The 21,966-nt window shown below is 38.1% G+C and overlaps 1 protein-coding gene across 3 annotated transcripts in view; it reads left to right on the forward strand.

Annotated features, from left to right (window-relative positions):
• The first annotated feature begins 316 nt into the window (after positions 1-316).
• CDC14A (cell division cycle 14A) overlaps positions 317-21,966 on the forward strand; it is a 248,117-nt gene continuing 226,467 nt past the window's right edge. For all 3 annotated transcript variants that reach the window (XM_044672154.1, XM_044672153.1, XM_044672152.1), the window contains exons 1-2: positions 317-388; positions 1,384-1,474. In XM_044672154.1, coding sequence (XP_044528089.1) covers positions 340-388; positions 1,384-1,474 — 140 coding nt within the window. In that variant the 5' untranslated portion in view covers positions 317-339. The remainder of the gene's footprint in view (positions 389-1,383; positions 1,475-21,966) is intronic.

Below are 21,966 nucleotides of genomic sequence, written 5' to 3' on the forward strand. Positions count from 1 at the left end.
GGCGGCGGAGCGGGGTCGGGCGCGGTGCAGCGGCGGCCCGGGGAGTGTGCGCCCCGTGCAGGCAGAGCTCGAGCTCGGGCTCCCCTCGGAATGTCCCCGGGGCGCCCCGCGCGCTGACCCCCCAGCAGCCTCCGCCTTCTGCTCCCGGTCCTGCCGCCGCCGCTGCTGTAGCTATAGCCGCCGCAGCCGCAGCCGCCGCCGCTGCCGCCGCCGTTTTTCTCTCCGCCAGCCTTCGCCCTCGGGGCTCCGAGCTCTTCGGCCCTGGGGAAGAAGGGAACTCCCGGGGGGTGGGTGAAACCAGTCACGATCAAGCCCTCTGGAATACGGCTCGCGCTTAAGATGGCAGCGGACGCCGGAGACCTAATCGGGGCTTCTGAGTTCTTGAAAGGTGAGGGGCAGCCCCCTGATCCCCCGGCCCCGCCCCGCCCCTTCCATCTCGTCCCGTCCCGTCCCGTCCAGTCCCGTCCAGTTCAGTTCAATCCTGTCCTGTCCCGGTCATGCAGCTCCCCCGCCAGGGGGGCTCCTCGGCTACCGCCGTGCTGTTCCACGCCCCCCTGGGTGCGTACCCCCTCGTTCCCCGAAGACCCCCTTGCCGCTTCCGGCTTCTGGTCCTTCCCCGCCTCCTGGGATCGATCCCTGTTCCGAGCGCATCTCCCAGAAGCAGCCCGTCCCCTGTCCCTTTCTGGGAATTCTTACGCAGCGGGAAGGGGGGGCTCCCCACGGCACCCTAAGGGGAACTGCTCTCCCCCTCTCTGCTTTCCTCCCCATCCTACGGACCGCTCTATTCTTTTGGATCCCACCCCCTCCCCAAACCACACCCCTTTGTCTCACCCTCCTACCCCTTTTTCATAGTCCTCCCTTGGGAGTCTCAAGGTCTAGCAGCTCTGGAGCAAAAATTGTTTCTTTTGTTGTATGCCCAACTCCTTTTAAATGGGCCAAAACAGAGAGGCTATCTCTAAGTGTGTCCCCTTACCTCTTCCTTTAGGAATATGTTCTCCAGTTTCTGTTGTTCGCAGCAAGAAACTGGTTTGAGACAATTCCAGATGTTTTTATTTTATTTTATTTTTTTTTTGATGGTGGTGGAGGATGTCTTTAAATCTGAGAAATTATTATTTTGGTCTTTTGTGCCCTTCTGCATCCTTTGCTGTTTAGCTCCCACCCCTCAAATACTCAGTCATTGGACTGGCAGAGCATTGATTCTAGGACCTGACTTCATATTCCATTTCTAATGCTTAAGAACCTTAGGCATATCACACAATCTCCTGGAGCCTCAGTTTCCTTATTGTAAAATGAGAGGGTTGTGATCGGTGTCCTCTGAGGTGGATCTACAACCTCTGGTCCCACTTCTGATATATTTTCTCTTCTCTTAAACTTGTCTTTCAGATCGCTTATATTTTGCTACTTTAAGGAATAGACCAAAAAGCACAATAAATACCCACTATTTCTCCACCGATGAGGAGCTGGTCTATGAAAAGTAAGTTTCTGTTTTGTTTATTTCCAATTTTCTTTGGGTAAGTCTTTTACTGCTCTGTGGCAGTTTCTGAGACTTTATACCATCATTCTGGCAGCGTTTTTAAGGTTCAGGATGTGATGCAACAGCATTTATTGTAGCGTTGTTATGTTAAAAGTGGTCATTGGTTCACCTCAGTAGACATGGGTGCTGCTGCTCTAGGGAATGTTTGCAAAATTTGAGGGCAATAGCTTCTTGGTTATACAGGTGCCTGATTTTTGGGGAAAAAAATCATTCCAGAGTACACCCACATGAAAAGTCAAGAGAGAGACTGGCAATTTACAAGGCATGATAATTTACCTCTTAGTCAGTCACCAAATATTTATGGGGCACCCACAGTGTGCATAGCAGTGTCCTAGACTAAGGTACTTTAAGCTTTTCAGATTTCACCATAGCTTGGTCTGTGTCTAAGAATTATTGTGTTCTTAGTTTCAGTGAATGGAGCACATTAGATGAAAGTGACTAAGTGCTGCTATATCCAGTTGAGTATTATGGGTTTTGTGGTAAATTGTTTTATATTGATTAGGAATTATGAATCCTAAGTGTCATGACATACTGTTGTCTGAAACTGAAAGAATGTGAAGACCCTGGCTGTTAGAAATAACTAAGGGGAAGCCAAATTTTGCTTTGTGTGAGCAAGTTTAGGCATTAGGAGAGAAATGAGGACAATTAGATGTTGTAAAGTGGATAGAACACCAGACCTGGAGTCAAGAAGACCTGAGTTCAAATGTGACCTTAGACACTGACTAGGTATAATGTTTATCAACAGTTTCCTAATCTGTAAAATGAGTTGGAGAAGGAAATGGCGCAAACCACTTTACCATTTTTGCCAAGAAAACCCCAAATGGGGTCATAAAGAGTTGAACATGACCCAACAACAATAACTACAAGGATCCTTTGGCCAATATAAAATCCCATACTCCAAGGAAAATCAAATAGCAACTATATTTTCTGTGGAAGGTTTTGTCTTTCAGAATGCATTGTAAAATGTGCCTTTCCCCTGGTTTTTAGTTAAAAACAGAAAATGGGGATATAACATTCTATTTAACCCAATCAATATATTTTTAAAAAGACAGGTTTTGTGTTTTGTCTAGTTAAGGGAAAAAAGAAAGTGATTTTTTTTCCTTCCTCTGTGTGTGTGAATGTGTGTGTGTGTGTGTGTGTGTGTGTGTGTGTGTGTGTGTGTGTGTGTGTGTGTGTATTTTGGGGAGAGAATAGAGAAGGAAGAGAAAGAACTATGAGGAAGGAAATCAAAAGTTCTGAAGATGGTGTCATTTTTGGTAAATTTCAACCTTGTTGTTGACTTTGGGTTGTCATCTTCAGAAGGATTGAGTTTATCATTACTATCTGGGAAACTCATAGGTTTTCCAGCTGAGGACTTACTATTCATTGGAACTTTAGGAAAATTATAAGATTTGGAAAACTGGAAAGAGCCTCAGGAAGTATCTAGTCCAAAACCTTATTCTGCAAGTGAGGAAACTAAGACCCAACGAGGAGGGAGAAGAGACTTGACAGGAAATCCCATAATTTAAATGTCAAAATTGAAGTATGCCTCGTTATTCAGAGTACTGTCCACTGCACCACCTTCCTTCTTTCTAAAATCGTCAGCTCTGAATGGAATCTTAGGATCATAGATATAGAGCTAGAAGGGAGTTGAAGCCATTGTGGCCATAGAGACCATATTCCATTTCTGCCCATGGATCCCCATATTTCCATTTTGTAGATGAGGAAACCAAAGGGCACAGAGCAGTTCAGTGACATAACTGATAATTGTCTAAGGCCAGATTCAAACCCAGGTCTTTCAGGTACTGAAGTTTCCTGTGTTCTATTCCATGAATTGATCAGGGGGAATCATCTTCCCTGATCTCTCAAAGGAAAGCTTATCATGCTGTCAGGGCATCTCTGTTTGGTCAGCTGAAAATGCCCTTATATTACTTGTTTTACTTGATATAAGTGTGGTTTCCTTTGTAAGAATGGCATCTTCCATCTTTTTCTGAGAGAGTCTACTTTCGATTTCCTTTAAGTCATGTGAAGTTGGTGTGTGCATGTGGGGTGTGTGTGTGTGTGTGTGTGTGTGTGTGTGTGTGTGTGTGTGTAGCTCTTGAACTTTGTTAAGTTTCTCCTGGAGAGTGGGGTATAATGGGCAACCTGTTGGCAGCTTAATCTTTTGTAAAGGTTCAAAACCTACTGGTCCATCATGATCTACCTGTTGGGGAGACCTAGTGTAAAGGGAGCATCTACCTGTTGGGGAGACCTAGTGTAAAGGAAGCATGTTGAGAATGAAGAGGTGTGTCTTTTTGCTAAATGAAAATACAAACTTTCAAAGTAGACAAATTAAAGAGTGATTTTTTTTTCCAATTATAAAACAATTTTTTTCAATTTCTGAAAGGGCACTATAGAGTTTCATTAAATAGGGAACTCCCCCATAGCATTTAAGAGTAAGGTACAAATATAATGATTTAAAAATAATACAATTATAGGTTTATTTTAATACATAGATACATAGAGAAATGCCACCAAAATTTGAGGATTCACACTTTAATTTTACTTCTTAAAAGTGGGTTTTAAAAAAATGTAAGAGCTCACATATCTGTGACCCTATGTGGATCAGAGAATGCTTTTCTTCTAACCTTCTAACCCCATGAAAGAGCAATATTTATTTAATTGATAATATAACTGAAGGCCAAACAACTTTCTCACTATTATATTGCTAGTGTCAGTTTCAGAGCCATAACTCATTTTTAGATCTTCTATGAATAAACTAAATGTACTTGTACTACTCTGGTAGAATCAACTTAGTACAGCAGATAACAGAAATGTCCAAGATGCAGGCCTGAATCAGATTAAAATGTAACTGGGAAACATTTAACTAAATAAAAATACAATATAATCTAGATAACATTACATTGTAAAACTAAGTCAGTGTGTGGTCTTCAGGGATTCTTATTTAAGGATTAGTAGACCCCATTTCTATTTGAGTTTGACAGGAACTGGTGTAATAGATAATAAAGGGCTGGCCTGTCCAAGTCCTACCTCTGACACATACTGGCTTTGTGACTCTGGGCAAGTTACTTAATCTCTCTGTGCCCCAGGCCAGTCACCAAGTGACATATGACTAATTTCACAAAATTAGAAGTCATCTAAGTTACAAATAAGTTGCAAGTCTGCATGGATAGGGGAGAATTCACTATACCGATTAAATAAATCAGTCAGTAAGGGTTTATTAAATGCCTTGCATTATGTGATTATGCCATTTGCATTAAGTGGTAGGGATACAAAGATTAAAAAAAGTAAACAGTTTCTGCCATTAGGGAGGTGTTTATAATCTTATTGGGAGAGACAAAATATGTGTGTGTACAAGTAGATATATTAGTATAAGGAAATATTAGTGGGGTGCTACTTGAGGTTTATGGAATCAGGAATAGCTTCATATTGGATGTGGTAGTTGTGTTGAGTTTTGAAGGAAACGAAGTATTCTATTTTATTTTATTTTTCGGAGACAACTGTGATTTTTTTTTTCATTTTTATTTAATTGATTAATTTAGAATATTTTTCCATGGTTACATGATTCATGTTCTTGCCTCCCCTGCTCTCTCCCCCCTTCTGGATCTGATGAGCAATTCCACTAGGTTTTACATGTATCATTGTTCAAAATCTATTTCCATATTATTAATATTTGCACTTGGGTGATCGTTTAGAGCCTACATCCCCATTCATATCCTCATTGAATCATGTGATCAAGCAGTTGTTTTTCTTCTGAGTTTCTACTCCCACAGTTCTTTTTCTGGATGTGGATAGCATTCTTTCTCATAAGTCCCTCAGAGTTGTCCTGGATCATTGCATTGCTGCTAGTAGAGAAGTCTATTATGTTCGATTGAGCCACAGGAAAGAAATGAAGTATTTTAAAATGTGGTCAGGCAGGAGTTCATTCCAGGCATAGAGGGGGGATAGTTTGTGCACAGGAGATGAGATGTTCTTCAAAGAGGTCAGTTTGGCTAGAATAAATTAATGAAAGGCAGCAATAAGCCTGGAGTTAAAGTGTGAAAGGCTTTAAGTTTGCTAAACCAAAGCATTTGTATTTGATAATAAAAGTACTTGGGAACCACTTAAGTTTATTGAGCCTGGAGTGGATTTGGACCACCATGTGCTATAGGAATGTCACTTTAGTAGTTGTGTGGTGATTAGATTGGAGAGAGAGGGAGACCAATTTGGAGGCTCTTGTAGTCATTCAGGAAGAAGTAATGAGAGCTTGAAAGTAGTATGATGGACATGTGAATAGAGAGAAATTACTGAACCAAAAATTCAGATAAATGAAAATAGTCTTATTATAGAAGGGATATTAAAGCCTTGGAAATAAATTACATCTGTCATATTTAGCGTTTGAGACCCTACAGTGGGAGGAGGAGTCAGGGTAGCAAAGAGGGCAAAATCTGCTTGCTTGACACTTTTAAAAACCAAACCAAAACCCCAAATAAACCAAATCAGAAATAAATTCCAGAAGCATCCTGTTTGCATTTCAATTTAGGTACTTAATTGGATTTCCTTTTTAACTTAAACTAAATGTACAGTGTTGAGAATAATAGTCAGTTGCCAAAGTTATTTATTAAGCAATCTCATCACATACACTTTGCTAAGTATGTTGCCATTTCTCAGAGATATGTGAGTAGGGTCCTCCATGAAAGAAGTGAGCTTATCAACAAATTGTAAGCATCAATATTAATTAGCGAGCAAATATTTCTTGAACAGTCATTTTTTCTGTTTGCTTTCTTGAAGCTGGTTTCTTCCTAATTATTTGTCTTTTTAGGAGCTCTGGGATATTAGTTCTTGTGCACTGTTGGGGTAATGGTTGTAATAGAAAAGTCCTTGATTTAGAATATACCTCTAAGTATTTAATTGTAAATTTAAAAAAATGCACAGGGCTACAGGAATCCTGGACCTCCATTTTGTAGAGGAGGCAACGAGGTGCAGAAATTAAAAGAATTGTCTTGATAATTACTTGGATACTACTGTACTTATAGGAGATTGAGGCATTTTCTGATACTTCTCATCAGTAATATGCAATTTAGTTAATTCCCTGCCAGGTAGTAACATTTATCGAATATCCACTATGCTTTTGTGACTGAGTACTATGGTACTAGGTGGTGAAGTGGATGGAGGGGGCCAGTCTAGTGTTGTGGGAGAAACACAGCCAAGTTTGTAGCAGGGTCTTGATCCAAGAATGGGAGACTCAAACTCTGTTCAAGATAGAAGTCAGAAAAGCATTTTATTTGAAGAGGAGGTTTTTAAGATAGTATAATAGTCAAGGCTGGTGGAATGACTGTAGGGCTGGTAAAGTAGCCTTGGGAGCTTGTGGAATAGCAGCCCATGTGGTAGAGTAGCCCCTTGGGCTGGTGGAGTATCCCCAGAACCCAGTGCTGATGGAGTAGCCCTGGAGCTGATGGAGCCCCATAGTCCTGGACTAATGGAGTAGCCACATAGCCAGTAATACAGATTTTGCAGTTTATGCTTAACTAGTGCTAACTTGTGAGAAATACAAGATTTCAGAGCATGAGGGTCCTACTTCCTTCACTGCTCATTGCCCACCTTCTCTGTCACTAGGTGGAGTCAGGAAGACTTCCTTAGTTCAAATCCAGGCTCAGCTACTTACTAGCTCTTTGACCCTGGACAAGTCAATTAACTTGGTTTGCCTCATTTTCCTCCTTTGTAAAATGATCTGGAGAAGGAATTGGCAAATCACTTTACTGTCTTTGCCAAGAAAACCCTAAGTGGGATCACAAAGAGTCAGACATGACTGACAAACAACTGAGCAACAACTACTGAACTATTGTGACGCCTGTTTTATTTTTATTTTGAGTTTGGGAATTGAGGACTGCTTATTAAGCAACATCTAATTAAATGAAGGGGCTATGTGTTTGTTCAATGGTTTGATAACCAGCACACTAAATAGTGATGAACACATGTGATTTTATGTGTGAAATGCTTCTCTTAGGTATTCTTACATGGCTATAAATTCATCCCACAGTGATGTCTAGTAAGTTTTAAGGGAAAATACTTCTAGTTTTTATTGGCCCATTAGGGGAGAGGTTAGATATAAATAAAGTCAAATTATTATTAACTGCATGACTTTTAAATGTATATACTGGGTTTGCTGTTAAGAAGATGAGGCAGAAGGTGTGCAGAGTGTTGAAATTGGAATCAAGACCCTTGGGTTTTAAGCCAGCCTGTGATACTAGTTTGTGACATGGGCAAATCCCTTAACCTCTCTGAACTGTAGTTATCTAATCTGTAAAAGGAGATGATAATACATGTACCACACACCCCCACCCCCAACAGGGTCAAATAAGGAATCCTCTTTGTAAACTTTAAAAGATAGAGATGGGAACTGGGCCTGTGATTTTACTGATCCACAGAACTCCCAGGTGAAGCTCCCTCTCTCAGTGCAATCCTGCCTTCTCTACAACTTATTCCAAGGCCAATTTGGCTCTTTATGCTGTACTTACTACCTCTCAAACCTTCAAAAAGAATTTTATAAGGATGAGATTTGCCAAGAAGAGTTGGAACTAGAGTGTTGGCCCTGGAGTCAGGAAGAACTATGTTCCAGTCCTACCTCTGACAGGTCCTGGCAGTGTGATTCCAGTGGCAAATCACTTAATCCTTCACGAATTAAGATTCAAGTCTACATCTGTGACTCTCAGTTATAGACTCTGCTTCACACCAGAGTTCCTTAGAATAATGAAATCACAGGGCCATTATGTCATCTCCAGCCCTATGTTGCTATCCATCTTATGAATGATGATGCCAGGGATGGTTTGGCTTTAATGCCACCCGAGACTCTTAAGGGAAGAGATCTTTTGGCAATTCCAAGAGTTGGGAGAACTTTTACCTTTTGACTGACTGTACTCCTGGGCCTCAACTGTTAAGGTTTGTTTGTTTTGTTTCTTTTTTTTTTTTTATATTACTAATTTTACAGCTTCATTGCCACAGTTCTTCCTGCTTTTAGACTCCACCCTTGGTGCTCACCACCACAAGCAGCACCACTGCTTCCTGTGTGGAATGTGTAATGAAGTCTACAATGCTTTTAGAAGGGCAGGATTCCTATGGGGTCTAGCTGTGATCCCATAAAAATCCTGACTGGTGTACATGTGTCTGGATAAGGTCTCTTATGGTAGGAACAGGACCTTCTACCACAGGTCCTTGCACTTGGGTGGTACTTACTGCATTTTTGATGAGTGAGTGAAAGAAAGAAAAGCTGGATTCCTGTTTAAGGTACAACTTTAGGAATTTAGCCCCTTTAAAAGAAATGAGGGTTGATATAAAATTATAAGAGATAGCCAATAAGAATGACAGAATTTAGACCCTGAAAGGTCTTGACAGGCTGGAATGAATGGGCTAAGTCTTAAAAAGATTTCATTTAAAAGGGATATGTCAAGCCATATTTGGATTCCAAAAAATCTACTGCCCAAGTGGCAGATAGGGGTGGGGGGTAGCAGTGATGAGAGAGACACAGCAGTTTATGTGGAAAACAAAGAAACATAAATTAAATAAAAATCAAACCTAACTCTTGATAGTTTTATTGGCTTGAAAGCTCACTAGTATGGCGTGATAGGCAAAAAATGTAGCTATCTTAGATTATTACGTTGATAGAACCATTATAGTGTCTACAATTGGAGGGGGCTATAAGGAGAGAAGGGATTGATGGGCCAATGTATCTGTTTAGGTTGGAATATGTCTGGGATGTTATGTTCTGTTTAGTGTAACATTTTAAGAGAATTTGAGAAACTTCTGGAGTGAATTAAAGAGGAGAATAGCTAGGAGCAATTAAAGTAGGGAGACTTGATCTTTCCTGTGGCAGTCTGGCAAAGTCTAAGGGCCCCTTCTTAGAAAAATATTTTTAAATTCATAAAATAAAACAAGTAGAATTATAAAGGAAACCAATTATATTGAGATCCTGTTGTTAAAAAACAAAACAAAACAAAATAGTTCCACACAAACGTGGTTGAGAATGCTTGAATTAAAGGGATTGATGGTGGTGTTTAACCTAGAAAAGAAATTGTCTTAGGAAATATGTTATCACTGACTTCAAATAGCTGAAGGATCTGTTTTGTAGAAGAGAAATTAGTTTTGTACTACTTGACTGTAGTGGAAATTTCAGAATGGCAAATTGAGGCGTTATAAGAGAAGAAACTCCCTAATCTTTGGAACTCTTGGAAAATGATGAAATGGACTGTCCCAGAAGGCAACAGGTTTTTCCTCATTAGAAGTATTAAAGTAGAAGTTGAATGATCACTTACTTGCTGATGCCATAGAGGGGATTCCTCTTCAGGTATATATTAGATTAACTGACTCTAAGGGACATTGAGATTCTGTGGTTCTTATTGTTTCTTTGTAAATTTTTTTGGTAAATCTTTAAGTTTTTCATGCGATTATGCCATCTCTCACTAAACTGTAAAATTCTTGAGGACAAGGATACTTTATTCCCTTTATTTCCTTTTTTTTTTGTGCCTCCAGCATCTCCATTGGGCAAAACTCATAGTTGACAATCAATAAATGTTGCATATGGGAAAACCTAGGTGGTATAATGAATAGAAGAATGTCAGGCCCAGTGTGAGGAAGACTAATCTTCCTGAGTTCAAATTTGGTCTCAGACACTTATTAGCTGTGTGCCCCAGGGCAAATCACTTAACTCTTGTTTTGCCTCAATTTTCTCATCTGTCAAATGAGCTGAAGAAGGAAATAGCAAAACACTTCAGTATCTTTGCCAAGAAAATCCTTAAATGTGGTCGTTAAGAGTCGAATATCACTGAAACAACTGAATGGCAATGGGAAGCATGATTTTCATGGGATGATGGAAAAAGGCCCAAGGAAAAAGAGACTTAATTCCCTGGGATCTAGTCCCTCTTGTCAGGCAACCTATCTAATTTAATAGAAATACTTATTATTATATGCAAGATGCCGGACTTAGGATCTGTCAATATAATGAAGAAATGAACAGTTCCTGCTTTTAAAGAGCTTGTGTTCTAGTCTTAATAAGATAATATGATGAACACACTAAGTGTGATATAGAGCAAAATGTGATGGGTAAAGGGGAGATTTAGGCAAAGTGCCCTTAAGAAAACCTCATCATCAAAGGACTCTAAAAAATCTTGGAACAGCCAGTTTAAAGGTAACAGAAAAGTTCTCCTTCCTCTTGGAACTCTGTCTTAAGATTCCTTCTTTTAGAGTCCTAAATTACAGCTAAATCATCACCTGCATCATCATCAAAGTAAGGGAGTTACTTATTAGAGGACACCCATGATTCTTTCCAGCCCTAAGTCTGTGATCTTCTAACTTTGAAGAGGGAGAGATCATTTTTAGCTGGGAAGATCATGGGGATTTCATAGAGGAGGAAGGTACCTTAGGTGGGTCTTGAAGGAAGAGAAGGCAACATATTGTAGAGGAGGGGAATGTAGTGAAGTCTTCCCAGACTATTTATTGCTTTTAACCTGTTAGTCCATGGGCAAATTCTTTAATTTCTTTTGAATGTCGTTTTATTCATCTCTAAAATGAGGGGAGTTGGATTAGATGTCCTGTGAGGGCCTTTCCAGGTCTAAATTTATTATTCTACTAAGATTTTAGCAGGCAGAGATATGAAAGGATTGTATTTCCAGATTTGAGGCATAGGGAATAGCCTTTGTGACTGCACAGAAATGGGAGAGTGCAAGATGAGGTTTGGGAGCAGCTGGGTGTCCAGTCTTGCTGGAATGAGAATTTGGAAGGAAAGGAATATGCATTTCTTAAGCATCTACTGTGTGTTAGAGATAGTGCTTAATTGCTTTATAATATCTCATTTTATCCTCACTACAACCTTTGGAGGTGTAGGCCCTAATATCACCCCCATTTTCAATTGAGGAAACAGGTTAAAAGACTTGCCCAGGTTCAACACAGTAAGTGTTTGAGTCTATGTTTGAATTCAGGTTTCCCTGACTAGAGGCCCAGCATTCTATCTGTTTACTTGTCTCTGGCAAATTAAGTGGATGAAGGCGGTGGGATGATGAAAAAGAAATAATCAAAGATGATTCTGAGATTTTAAACCTGAGTGACAGGTTTTTTTTTTGGAGGTAGTTCAATGGAAACATGGAGATGAAGGATCTGGTTTAGAATCTTGACTCAGCTTTTTGATATGTGGGTGACTTTGGGTCAGACCTTTAACTTTATGTTTGGGTGGTCTCGGTTTCCTTATCTATAAAATGAGAGGGTTGGACTAGATAGTGTCTAAGGTCCATCCCCTTCAGCTCTAAATATAGGATCCTTTGGTGAACTTATTTTGGGATATGTTGAATTTTTGTAGGAATGGAAATTTGGGATTCATGTTTAGAAGAGAGATTCTGAATGAATATGTAAGTTTTGGAGCTATGTGAATAGGTGAAATAGATGAGAGGAGGAGGGTCAGAGACAGAAGCTTGGGGTCACACCTACATTTGTTAAGTAAGGATGGGGCTAGGGCTGGGGAACAAGAAGAATTATCAAATGAGAGATAGCAGGAGAACCAGGTGGAGAAATAGTATCATGGAAGTCAAATGAGGTAAGACTATTAGAAAAAAGGATGATCTTGTTCAGATGCTATACAAATATTAAGGAGCATGAAGATTGAGAGATCATTGGATTTATTAATTAAGATGTCACTGATAATGAGAGAGTGAATGGGGTACAGAAGCTAGATTATAGGACTATGAAGAAATGGAGGTGGTGACTGATTATATTTACAGAACTTTTTAATAAAAGAAAAGAGAGAGGTTAATGATGTCTTGAGGGGTCAGGGTAAGTAAATTTTTTTAGGATAGGGAAGATCTAAACATGTTTGATTGCCGAGAAAAAGGAGCTAATAGGGAGGGAGAGATTGAAATTGAACAAGAGATTATGATCTATGGACCAAGGTCCCTGGAGGAGACTGGAGGGGATGGGATTAATGACACAAGTGGAAGTTAGTCTTGGCAAAGAAGAGTGCAGACTGGAAAGAAAGAAAGGAAAGAATGATGGCAATCACAGAGAGGTTTTAAACCTTGGAGGAGAAAGATAAAGGAGTTCAAGTTAGATGGCTGGCTTCAAAAGGAGTTCAAGTTAGATGGCTGGCTTCTTTTCAGTAAAGGAAGGAGATGGTCATTTGCTGATAGAGAAGGCATGGGCTAGGAGTGGAGTGTAGGTGACAGAAGAGGGTTTGGAACAACTACTTCAGGAAAAGGAAGGTTTGGAGTTACTTCTTTGGGAAGCAGGAGACGGAATTATAGAAATTATTACAAAGAGCCAGTATGGCTTCATCAAGAACAGGTTATATCAGACTAATCTCATTTTCCTATTTTGACATGTAGATGAAGGAAATGCTGTGGATATCCTTTACCTAGATTTTCTTAAATATTTTGATCTCATTATTCTCATGGTAAAGATGGAAAGAGTTGGATTAGAAATGATTAGAAGGATAGACTCAAAGACTGGGTGTTTAAAATAATTTTTTTAAACTACTGTTTTCAATTATATGTAGAAACAGTTTTTGACAATTGTTATCTGACTCTTGAGTTTCAGATGTGGGTCTCCCCCATCATTCTAGCCTATAAATAAATAGTCTGATATAGGTTATGCCAGTGTTATGTAATGCATATTCCATATTCCTCATGCTATGAGAAAAGATGCATTTCACAGTTACAATAAAAAAAGGCATGCTTTGATCTGCAATCAAACTCCTCCCAATGGTTCCTTCTTTGGCTGTGGATAGCATTTTTAATCCTGGGTCCCTTTGAGTTATCTTGGAACCTTTGATGATAATAGTTTAGTCCTTCACAGTTGATCATTGTAGAGCATTTTCATTACTGTATGCAGTATTCTCCTGGTTCTGCTCACTTTGCATCAGTTTGTATAAATTTCAAAATGGATAATTGTTAATATAATAGGAAGTCTCCATTGGAGTACTGCAGGGAACTCTGCTTGTTCCTATGCTATAGAACACTTCTATAGTTATATTTCAATTTTTTTAGATGAAACAAAGCTGGAAAGGATAGCTAATAGAGTGGATGATAGTCAATATCCAAAAGGATCTTGACAGATGAGAGAGACCATTGGGATGAATCAGATAAGATAAATTTCAGCTGGGATAAATGTAATATCTCACTCTTGGGTAAAAAAATAAACTTTACAATATGAAGTGGGGGAGACATAGATAGATGGCAGTTCTGAAAAAGGTCTGTGGGTTTTAAAGGCCTGCAAGGTCAATATGAATTAGTGTGATGTGGCAGCCAAAAAAAACTAAGACAACTTAAACTGCATTAAGAGAGGTAGTTTTCAGGAACTAGGAAGTGACAGTCCTAATATATTCTACCATCGTTAGAACTTATCTTGAGTGTTGAGATCAATTTTGAGTGCTATGGATTATGAAGAGCATTTAGAAACTGGAGAGTGTCCAGGAGAGGACATGGAGGATATCATGTCATTTCATGACATATGCCATATGAAGATTGGTTGAAGGAAGCTCTAATTTGGACTAGAGAAGACTTAGTGGGTACAGATCATTGTCTTGAACATGTATCTGAAGGACTGTCCTATGAAAGAGGGGGTAGGACTTATTCTATTTGGCCCCAGAGAATGGAACCAGGACAAGTGGGTAGAAGTTGCAGAGAACCAAACTTAGACTTGATGCTAGGGAAAATATCTTAACAATTAGAACCATACAAAAGTGAGATATGGACTATCTCTAGAGGGAGATGGTTTCTTGAAATTTGGAAGTTTTCAAGCAGAGGCTGGACACCCACTCATAGGGTGTATCATCGTGGGAATTCTTATTGTCTATGAGTTGGTTTTTAGGGCAATTAGAGTGCTGAGTCTGAAGCCAGGAAATATCTTTGGCAAAACAAGAGTTGGCAATCAATAAATGTTGTATTTGAGATCAGCTAGGTGGTACAATGAATAAAGAGCCAAGCCTGTAGTCAAGAAGGTTCATCTTTCTGCATTCACATGTGGCCAGACACTTACTAGCTGTGGGGCTTTGGGCAAATCACTGAACCCTGTTTGCCTCAGTTTCTTCATCTGTAAATTGATCTGGAGAAGGCTCATACCACTCTGGTATCTTTGCCAAGGAAACCCCAAATGGGATCACAAGTCTGACATGACTTAAGACTTAATAGTAACAATGTGAGGTAGTCTAAATGGCTTCTGAGAATTCCTTCCAACTCTGAAATTCTTTGGTTCAATTGTATTCATCTCTGCTTGGATACCCTAAGGTAGTATAAGTTATTTCACCTCTCCAAACTTCAGTTCCCTTATTTGTAAATTCAGAATGTTGAAGAATATGATCTCCAAGACCAATTGGAGTTCTAATATACTGTGAATTACAGGATCATAGATTAAGGATCTTAGATGTCATTGAGTTCAATCACTTCATTTTATAGATGAGAAACTGACAGCCAGAGAAATTAAATAACTTACCCAGGGCCATATAACTAGTTTCTGAGCTGGGATTTTTTTAAAACTCCTACCTTCTGTCTTCCTATAAGTTCTAAGACTGAAGAGTGGCAAGGGGCTAGGCAGTTGGTGTTAAGCAACTTGTCAAGAGCCAGATAGCTAGAAAGTGTCCAAGGTCAGATTTGAACCCAGGTCTCAGGACTCCAGGCGTGGCCCTGTATCCACTGTGCTATCTAGCTGACCCATAAGGTGGGATTTGAACCTAGGCTTTCCTGACTCAAGTCTAGTGCTCTATCTAAATATGCCAGGATGCAGATTATTTACAACTCACCCTTTGCATTATAAAGTGACAGCCTACTTTTACATGGGTGGCTAAAAGAGAATGTTCCAGTTTCACTGAATGTAATAAAAACCTACTGAAAAGTAGGGAAAAACAAATGTGACAATTTAGTTTTATAATCGATTCTTTGGCTCTAAATCGGACTTGCCCATTAATAGATTGGAACTGCTGTGGCTGCTAAGATAGAAATAATCAGAAAAAAGTTACTATCGGTCAAAATTGATTTCAAAATATAGAATATTTAAATTACTCAATATAAATAGCTGTGAACATAATTTTTATATTTCAGTAAAGATTCTGTAGGTAGCTTTGAGAGAAAGCAGATAGTAGTATATAGCTCCTTAACATCAACAGGACTCCTCTCTATGACATTCCTTTTCTTTTCCTGGTGCTACCCTGTACCGGTTCATAGAGGGTCTGTAAAGAGAGGAGATGGAGAAGAGAAAGGGTGAAGAGAGGGGGGATCCCAGAGAGAGAGAGAGACAAAGTCAGAGACAAATAAAAGTCAAGGAAGAAAAGGAATATGCCTATACTTGGCCAAACACCATCCTCTTTGGCCAGGTCTTCAAAAACACCCACTTTGCTGATACCTTTTATCAGCTGGAAGACACAGGAGATTGGCCCAAGATCACCTGTAGTTGCCATGTCTTGGAGTCCCCATTGAATAACCATGGCCTAAATTTATCAAGCACATTTTAAAGCTTTTTTATTTCTCATCATAGGTAGGATGCATATTATCATCCCCATTTATTGGGAAGTTTTTAGTTGTGAAATTTTTGATTTCAGTCATTTTCTTGTGATCTAGATCTTCAAAGCAGAATTAAAGGGAAAAAACCCAAATCAACCACTTTCATTAATAGGGATTTTGGTCTATTTTAAAGAAAGAACAGGTGGAAGCTAAGGGAACAAAGTGGTGGGTTTTTTTTCCCCTTTTTATAAGCCTATAAAAATGACTTTTCAGTGCTTAATCTAGTGAAAAGGTTATCTCTGCTGTTGAATCTCACTTCTTTTCTCATAATGATTTCTTCACAAGGAACAGGAACTCTTTTATAAAAAGAAAAACAAAAAACAGATAACAAAAGTCTAGCAACCCAGAAATCTTGACACCCAGACTTCTTTTTGTTGTCTTTAAGTGGACTAGTCTGTTCTGAACATTTAAAAACTAAACCATCCAACAAACACCTTACAAAAAGTACCAGAGCTGTCTGGGTCATTTTACAACAAAGTCTAAAATCTTATTGATGTGTAATTTTAGGAAGAGGCAGAAATAGCTGAGAGTGGAGTCCTCTTCAGAAGCTACATTTAAATAGTAGTTTTCCCTCCTCTCCAATCCCACTCTCTTAAAAAAAATTATTTGTTACATTAAAGTTCCCAGGTATCTTCCCTCTTCCTTTCCCTCCTTGTACCAGAGAAGGCATCATTTGACAAAAGAAAAAAAAAAGATGTATATATAAAACTATGTCTTATTTTTTTGTTCAAAAGTTCTTTCTCTGGAGATGGACATATACAAGTTATTCTTAAAATTTTTTTTTCTGTTGTGGTCATAATGTTCTCTTGTCTCTGCTTGTTTTATTCTTCATAATTTCATGTAGGTCTTTCCATGGCTTTAAAAAATTAATCTGCTCATCAATTCTTATGGCAAAATAGTATTCCATCACAATCATAGCTACAATTTGTTTAGCTATTCCCCAACTGATGGGCATCCAATCAGTTTTCAGTTCTTTCCCACCACAAAGAAAGCTGCTGAAATATTTAAGAACATGTAGGTTCTTTTCCTTTTTCCCTGATCACCTTAGGAAATTAACCTAATAGTGTATTGCTAGATTAAAGTTTTCTAAGTCCAGTTTTTTTATGGCTGTCATTGTTTTTGGTATTTTAGGGACTGTTTTGTATAATGGGATTAGATGAGGATTTGTAATCAGAGGATCTGGGTTTGAATTATGGCTCTCCCAGGTTGTCTTTGATCAATCTTGAGAAAATCACTTAACTTAATCCCTGTGGTCTGAAGTTTCCTCATCTGTAAATGTGGGAGTTTGATTAGTCTTGTTGAAGGTCCTTTCCAGCTCTAAATCTGTGACTCCTCCAAGACAGACAGAGGGTGTCATATTTGTGGGCTGGAGAAACTCCTGGGGGATGACAGAGCCATATCTAATTATAATTAAATGTAATTGGGAAATGTTTAATAAAATAAATAAAACTACAGTAGGACAATGTGGTTTTCTATGTACGGACCAGCAGGGTTCATTTCTATTTGAGTTTGACATCACCTATGGATACTGTGGAATATATGGTAGGTTGTTGTAATCTTTAGTTTGTGGGCTCTGCATAGGTAAAAGTTGAGGGTTTTGGAGTAAGGACCTATGGTGTTCCTTTTAGCTCTAAATCTAGGATCCTTGACTTTCAGGAGAGACATTTTTTATTGGTGTGATCAGGGATGACTTTCATGGAGGAGAAGGTAGTCCCTTAGCTGGGAAGACAGCATTGTGCAATTGGAAGATTAATGAATCTGAAATTAGGGGACCTGAGTTTGAACCTTGCCTCAGCCACTTATTAAGATCCTGTGACAGTAGTACTTTAACCTTTCTAGGCCTCAGTTTCCTCATCTGTAAAATGAGGAGACTACACTAGATGGTTTGTAAGATCCCTTCTAGCTTTAAATTTATGATTGTATATTCTCTTGAATTGATTAACTTACTCTTTTTTATAGCTATGCAGAGAGAACCCTGTTGAAACTTAAATATTTAACTCATGCTCTAAGAATTCCTCATGGTACAAACCTTATCTTGATTTAAGTGAGAGGTTTATTCCCAAGTGGATTACTGAATCATGTTGACCATGAGAATAGATAGAAGGAGTTAGGAATCAGGTTAATTTCCTCAGCTCATCCAAGTCATCATCATCTGTCTGTTTTGGTTTCTCCATCATCAGAAATAGAAGCACCTCAATTCTCAAGTTTAAGTTCTTAAACATTTTAAAGAGAAACGCTTTTTAGATTATTAACTGTTCAGTTCTTTTCTGTCTGTCTCTCTATATGTATCTACTTTATACTTTTAAGGCTTTGTAATTTTCTGTAATTGTAGTTATTTCTCCTGCCACAATTTATCTTTTCTAGCATCCAGGCACTGTGCTACCATTGAAGATACAAAGAAAAAAAAATGATAGTCCTTGCCTTCAGGGGGGGGGAAATAATATATACACATTTATGTAAATACCAAATATAGAAAAAAAAATTTTACGAGTGAGGTATGAGCAGCAACAACCTGGTTTCAAGGAAGAGATTTATATAGGAAGTGACTACTGACTTGAACTTTGAAAGGAGCTGAGAATTCCAAGAGGCAGCAGTGAGACAAGACAGCATTCCAGATTGGGAGCTCCAAGTAGACTAACTTAGTTGTCATGTGGAGTATAATGTAAAGTGTTGGAACCAGTTTGTGTAAGACTTTAAATTCCAAATAAAGGTATCTGTATTCTATTCTATAATCAACAAGAAAAAGCCCCAGGAGTTTCTTGAGCAGAGGCTTGAAATAGTCTAATTATGTACTTTAGGAATATCATTTTGGCACCTGCGAGGATTGATGCATTGATACGGATAATGGAAAGGGAAGAGACAGTGGGCAAGAGAGCCAATTTAGGAAGTTATAATAATTTACGTATGAGGTGATAAAGCCCTGACGTACAATAGTGAGTGCAGAGAAGGGGATAAGTGGGAGGGATTAGTAGAAATCTTTTAGGACTTGTCATGGCACAAAAAATCATTATTCTTCAGCCAACCTGGAAGGGAATCTTTGAATATATAAATTGTACTTGGATGACATGTAGAGAATGTATCATAGCACTGCAACTGGAAGCATCTCAGTTATACGTAGAGATAGGAAGACCTGCTGCCTTCCTTGGATGTTGATTAGCTATGTGACCTTGGGCACTTTGTCTCAGCCTTAGTTTCCTCATCTGCAAAATGGAGATAATAATGGCCTCTACCTCAAAGACTCATGGGTATCAAATATGATAACATATGTAAAGTATTTTGCAAATCTTAAAAAGCTATAGGTATGCTTTTATTTATTTTCATTATTATTAAATATATTATATTTATATATAATATTATACAAGCATATATTAATAACACCATATATTAAATACATATATTTTATAACATATTATATTACATATATTATAACATAATCTATATATTATATATTAAAATATATTAAAACATATTTCAACATTTATTCATATATATATTTATACATATATTTAATATATTATAACAAACAAAATATATTTAATATGTTTATCAATATATTTAAAATCTATTAAAATAAAAATAAAACATTAAAATATTAAAATACTATATAAATATTTTAAAATTATTATTATTATTTTCAACTTCTCAGGACCTTCTAGATCTTGCTATCTACTAGTCAAGTCTATGGGAACTGAGGATTACTGTTGGAGCTTTGGAGGAAGAATATCTTAGTGGAGGACATATACACATACACACACAAACATATATACATATAGATATATGAAATGTATTTGTTATATATATATAATATTTTTATACCAATATACATATTAACTATTGATATTTGCTATTCTTTTTGAGGGAATATAAATATAAAAATTTTATATTTTGAGGAAATATAAAAATGACATTTTGAGAATTAGCATGATTAATGAGATAAGCTGGCCCCAAAGCCAGGAAGATCTAAGTTCAAGGTCTTCAGATGGGAGTGGCATAACATTCCAGATGGATGACACAGTTTGAACAAAGGTGATGAAACTGGAGGTTATTGAGGAAGAGTTAATGAGTTGGTAAATGACTGACCTGTATAGAAAGGAAGGAGGAGTCAAAGATGATGTTTCAAGCCTTGGTGACAGAGAGAACATGGTATAATGAATTGAAAGTGACAAGAAGAGTTAGGTTAAGCGAAAGGAAGGAGGTCTTGATAATTGGAATTATAAAATATTGAAGTGAGTTAGAATGATTCCCCCCCCAAAATGGTTAAAATGAAAAAATTTGGACATGTTTAAAGGGGGCAAAAATCCATTATTTGGTAAATCTGTTAGACAGTTTTTGAATGGCTTTAAAAAGAGATTAGAAAAAAATAATAAAAAAAAAGATGATGTTAGAAAACTCTGTTCTGAGTATTTAGACACTGATCACTCTAAAGGCTGTATGACCCAGGGCAAGTCACTGAATGAACTCTGTTTGCCTCAGTTTCCTCATCTGTAAAATAAGCTATAGGAGGAAATAGGCAAACCACTCCAGAATCTTTGCCAAGAAAACCCCAAATGGGGTCATGAAGACTTGAACACAACTGAAAAAAACAAAACTGAACTTTCTAAAGGCAGGAAGAGAGGATGCTATTGGGTCACCTTCTACCCATAGGATTCATTATGAGTTGGCTTTCCATGCTTGTTAAATTCTTTTTAAAATTTTTGTTTTGAAAATTTTAGCTTAAATTTTCATGAGAGAAGCTTAGTGTAAATTTTGGTTTTTTAAAATACTTAATTCTTCCATTCCCACCAGAGTTTATAACATGATGGCTAGAACCTACTAATATTATTTAGACATTTTTTGGGGACTGTCTGTATAATTAGTGCCAGGTGTAATAGTCAATCGTCTGTCATGGTTAACTCAAGAAATATTTTGTGAATGAAGACACGAGTATGTTTAGCTGACAATTAATTCCTTAGTACAGTAAGAAGTTTGTGTCAGTGATAGCATCTTGGATAAAATGTTCTAGCCAGACAGTGTTGGCAGATGTAATCAAATCATTTTGGCCTAGATAGCCTGTGAATGATTGGAAGTTAAGAACTAAACTATTTAGATTCTCTAGTCGTCCAATTTAATTTCCTTTTGATAAATAGAGAAGACTTGTTATTTGAAGATGATTCATTTTAAAGAGGGCTTCTTTGCGTTGTAGTACTAGAAGATTCAGGTCTCAGTTCTTCTGCCTCTTGTTTTCTATCTGATCTTTAGCAAGTCACTTGGAGCCCCTGTTTCTTCATCTCTTATTATGAGGGTATTAGATGGTGTTGGATTTGATGACCAATCAAGGTTCCCTGGAGTTTTAAAATCCTACAACATTATGATTTCCTTTTTTTCTTATCACAGGAGAATAAGTTTACTAGGTGGTAGATTTATGCCTCTTCAGTGTTTCCAGTGTTTTTGTTTTTCCTTTTAGCCATTCTTATGATGGAAATCTTTTAGTAAATCACTTGAAACATTTGAACATGTATGCTGAAATAAAACTAAGGGCAGGCAAAGTGGGTCCTGCCACTCCGTGGGGAACAAGGAGAGACAATTTTATTTTTACTGGGTATAAGTAGACAGAGTTTCAATGCCAGAAAATTCTTCTCTTTGTGACATGGAGATATTGCCACACGTGTGGCAGGGAGGGTTCCAACCCTGTGGTGGACTTGGGGGGATGTGCGTATGCACCTACCGTGTGTATGTGTGCATAATTTTCAGTTCTTGCCCAGATCACATAATTGTCCCGTTCTGTACTGAACATGATATGACTTTGTTTGGGTGACTCATGGTCATCCTTGCTACACATTGCTTGTATTCTCTATTGTAGTAAGTACAGAGGGCTGCTTGGTCCTAGGCGAAATGCAGCCAGACTTCTCTTTTTCATCTCGTGTGTGTGTGTGTGTGTGTGTGTGTGTGTGTGTGTGTGTGTGT

This window comes from Gracilinanus agilis, chromosome 4, assembly GCF_016433145.1.
Source record: "Gracilinanus agilis isolate LMUSP501 chromosome 4, AgileGrace, whole genome shotgun sequence".
Classification (NCBI taxonomy): domain Eukaryota; kingdom Metazoa; phylum Chordata; class Mammalia; order Didelphimorphia; family Didelphidae; genus Gracilinanus; species Gracilinanus agilis.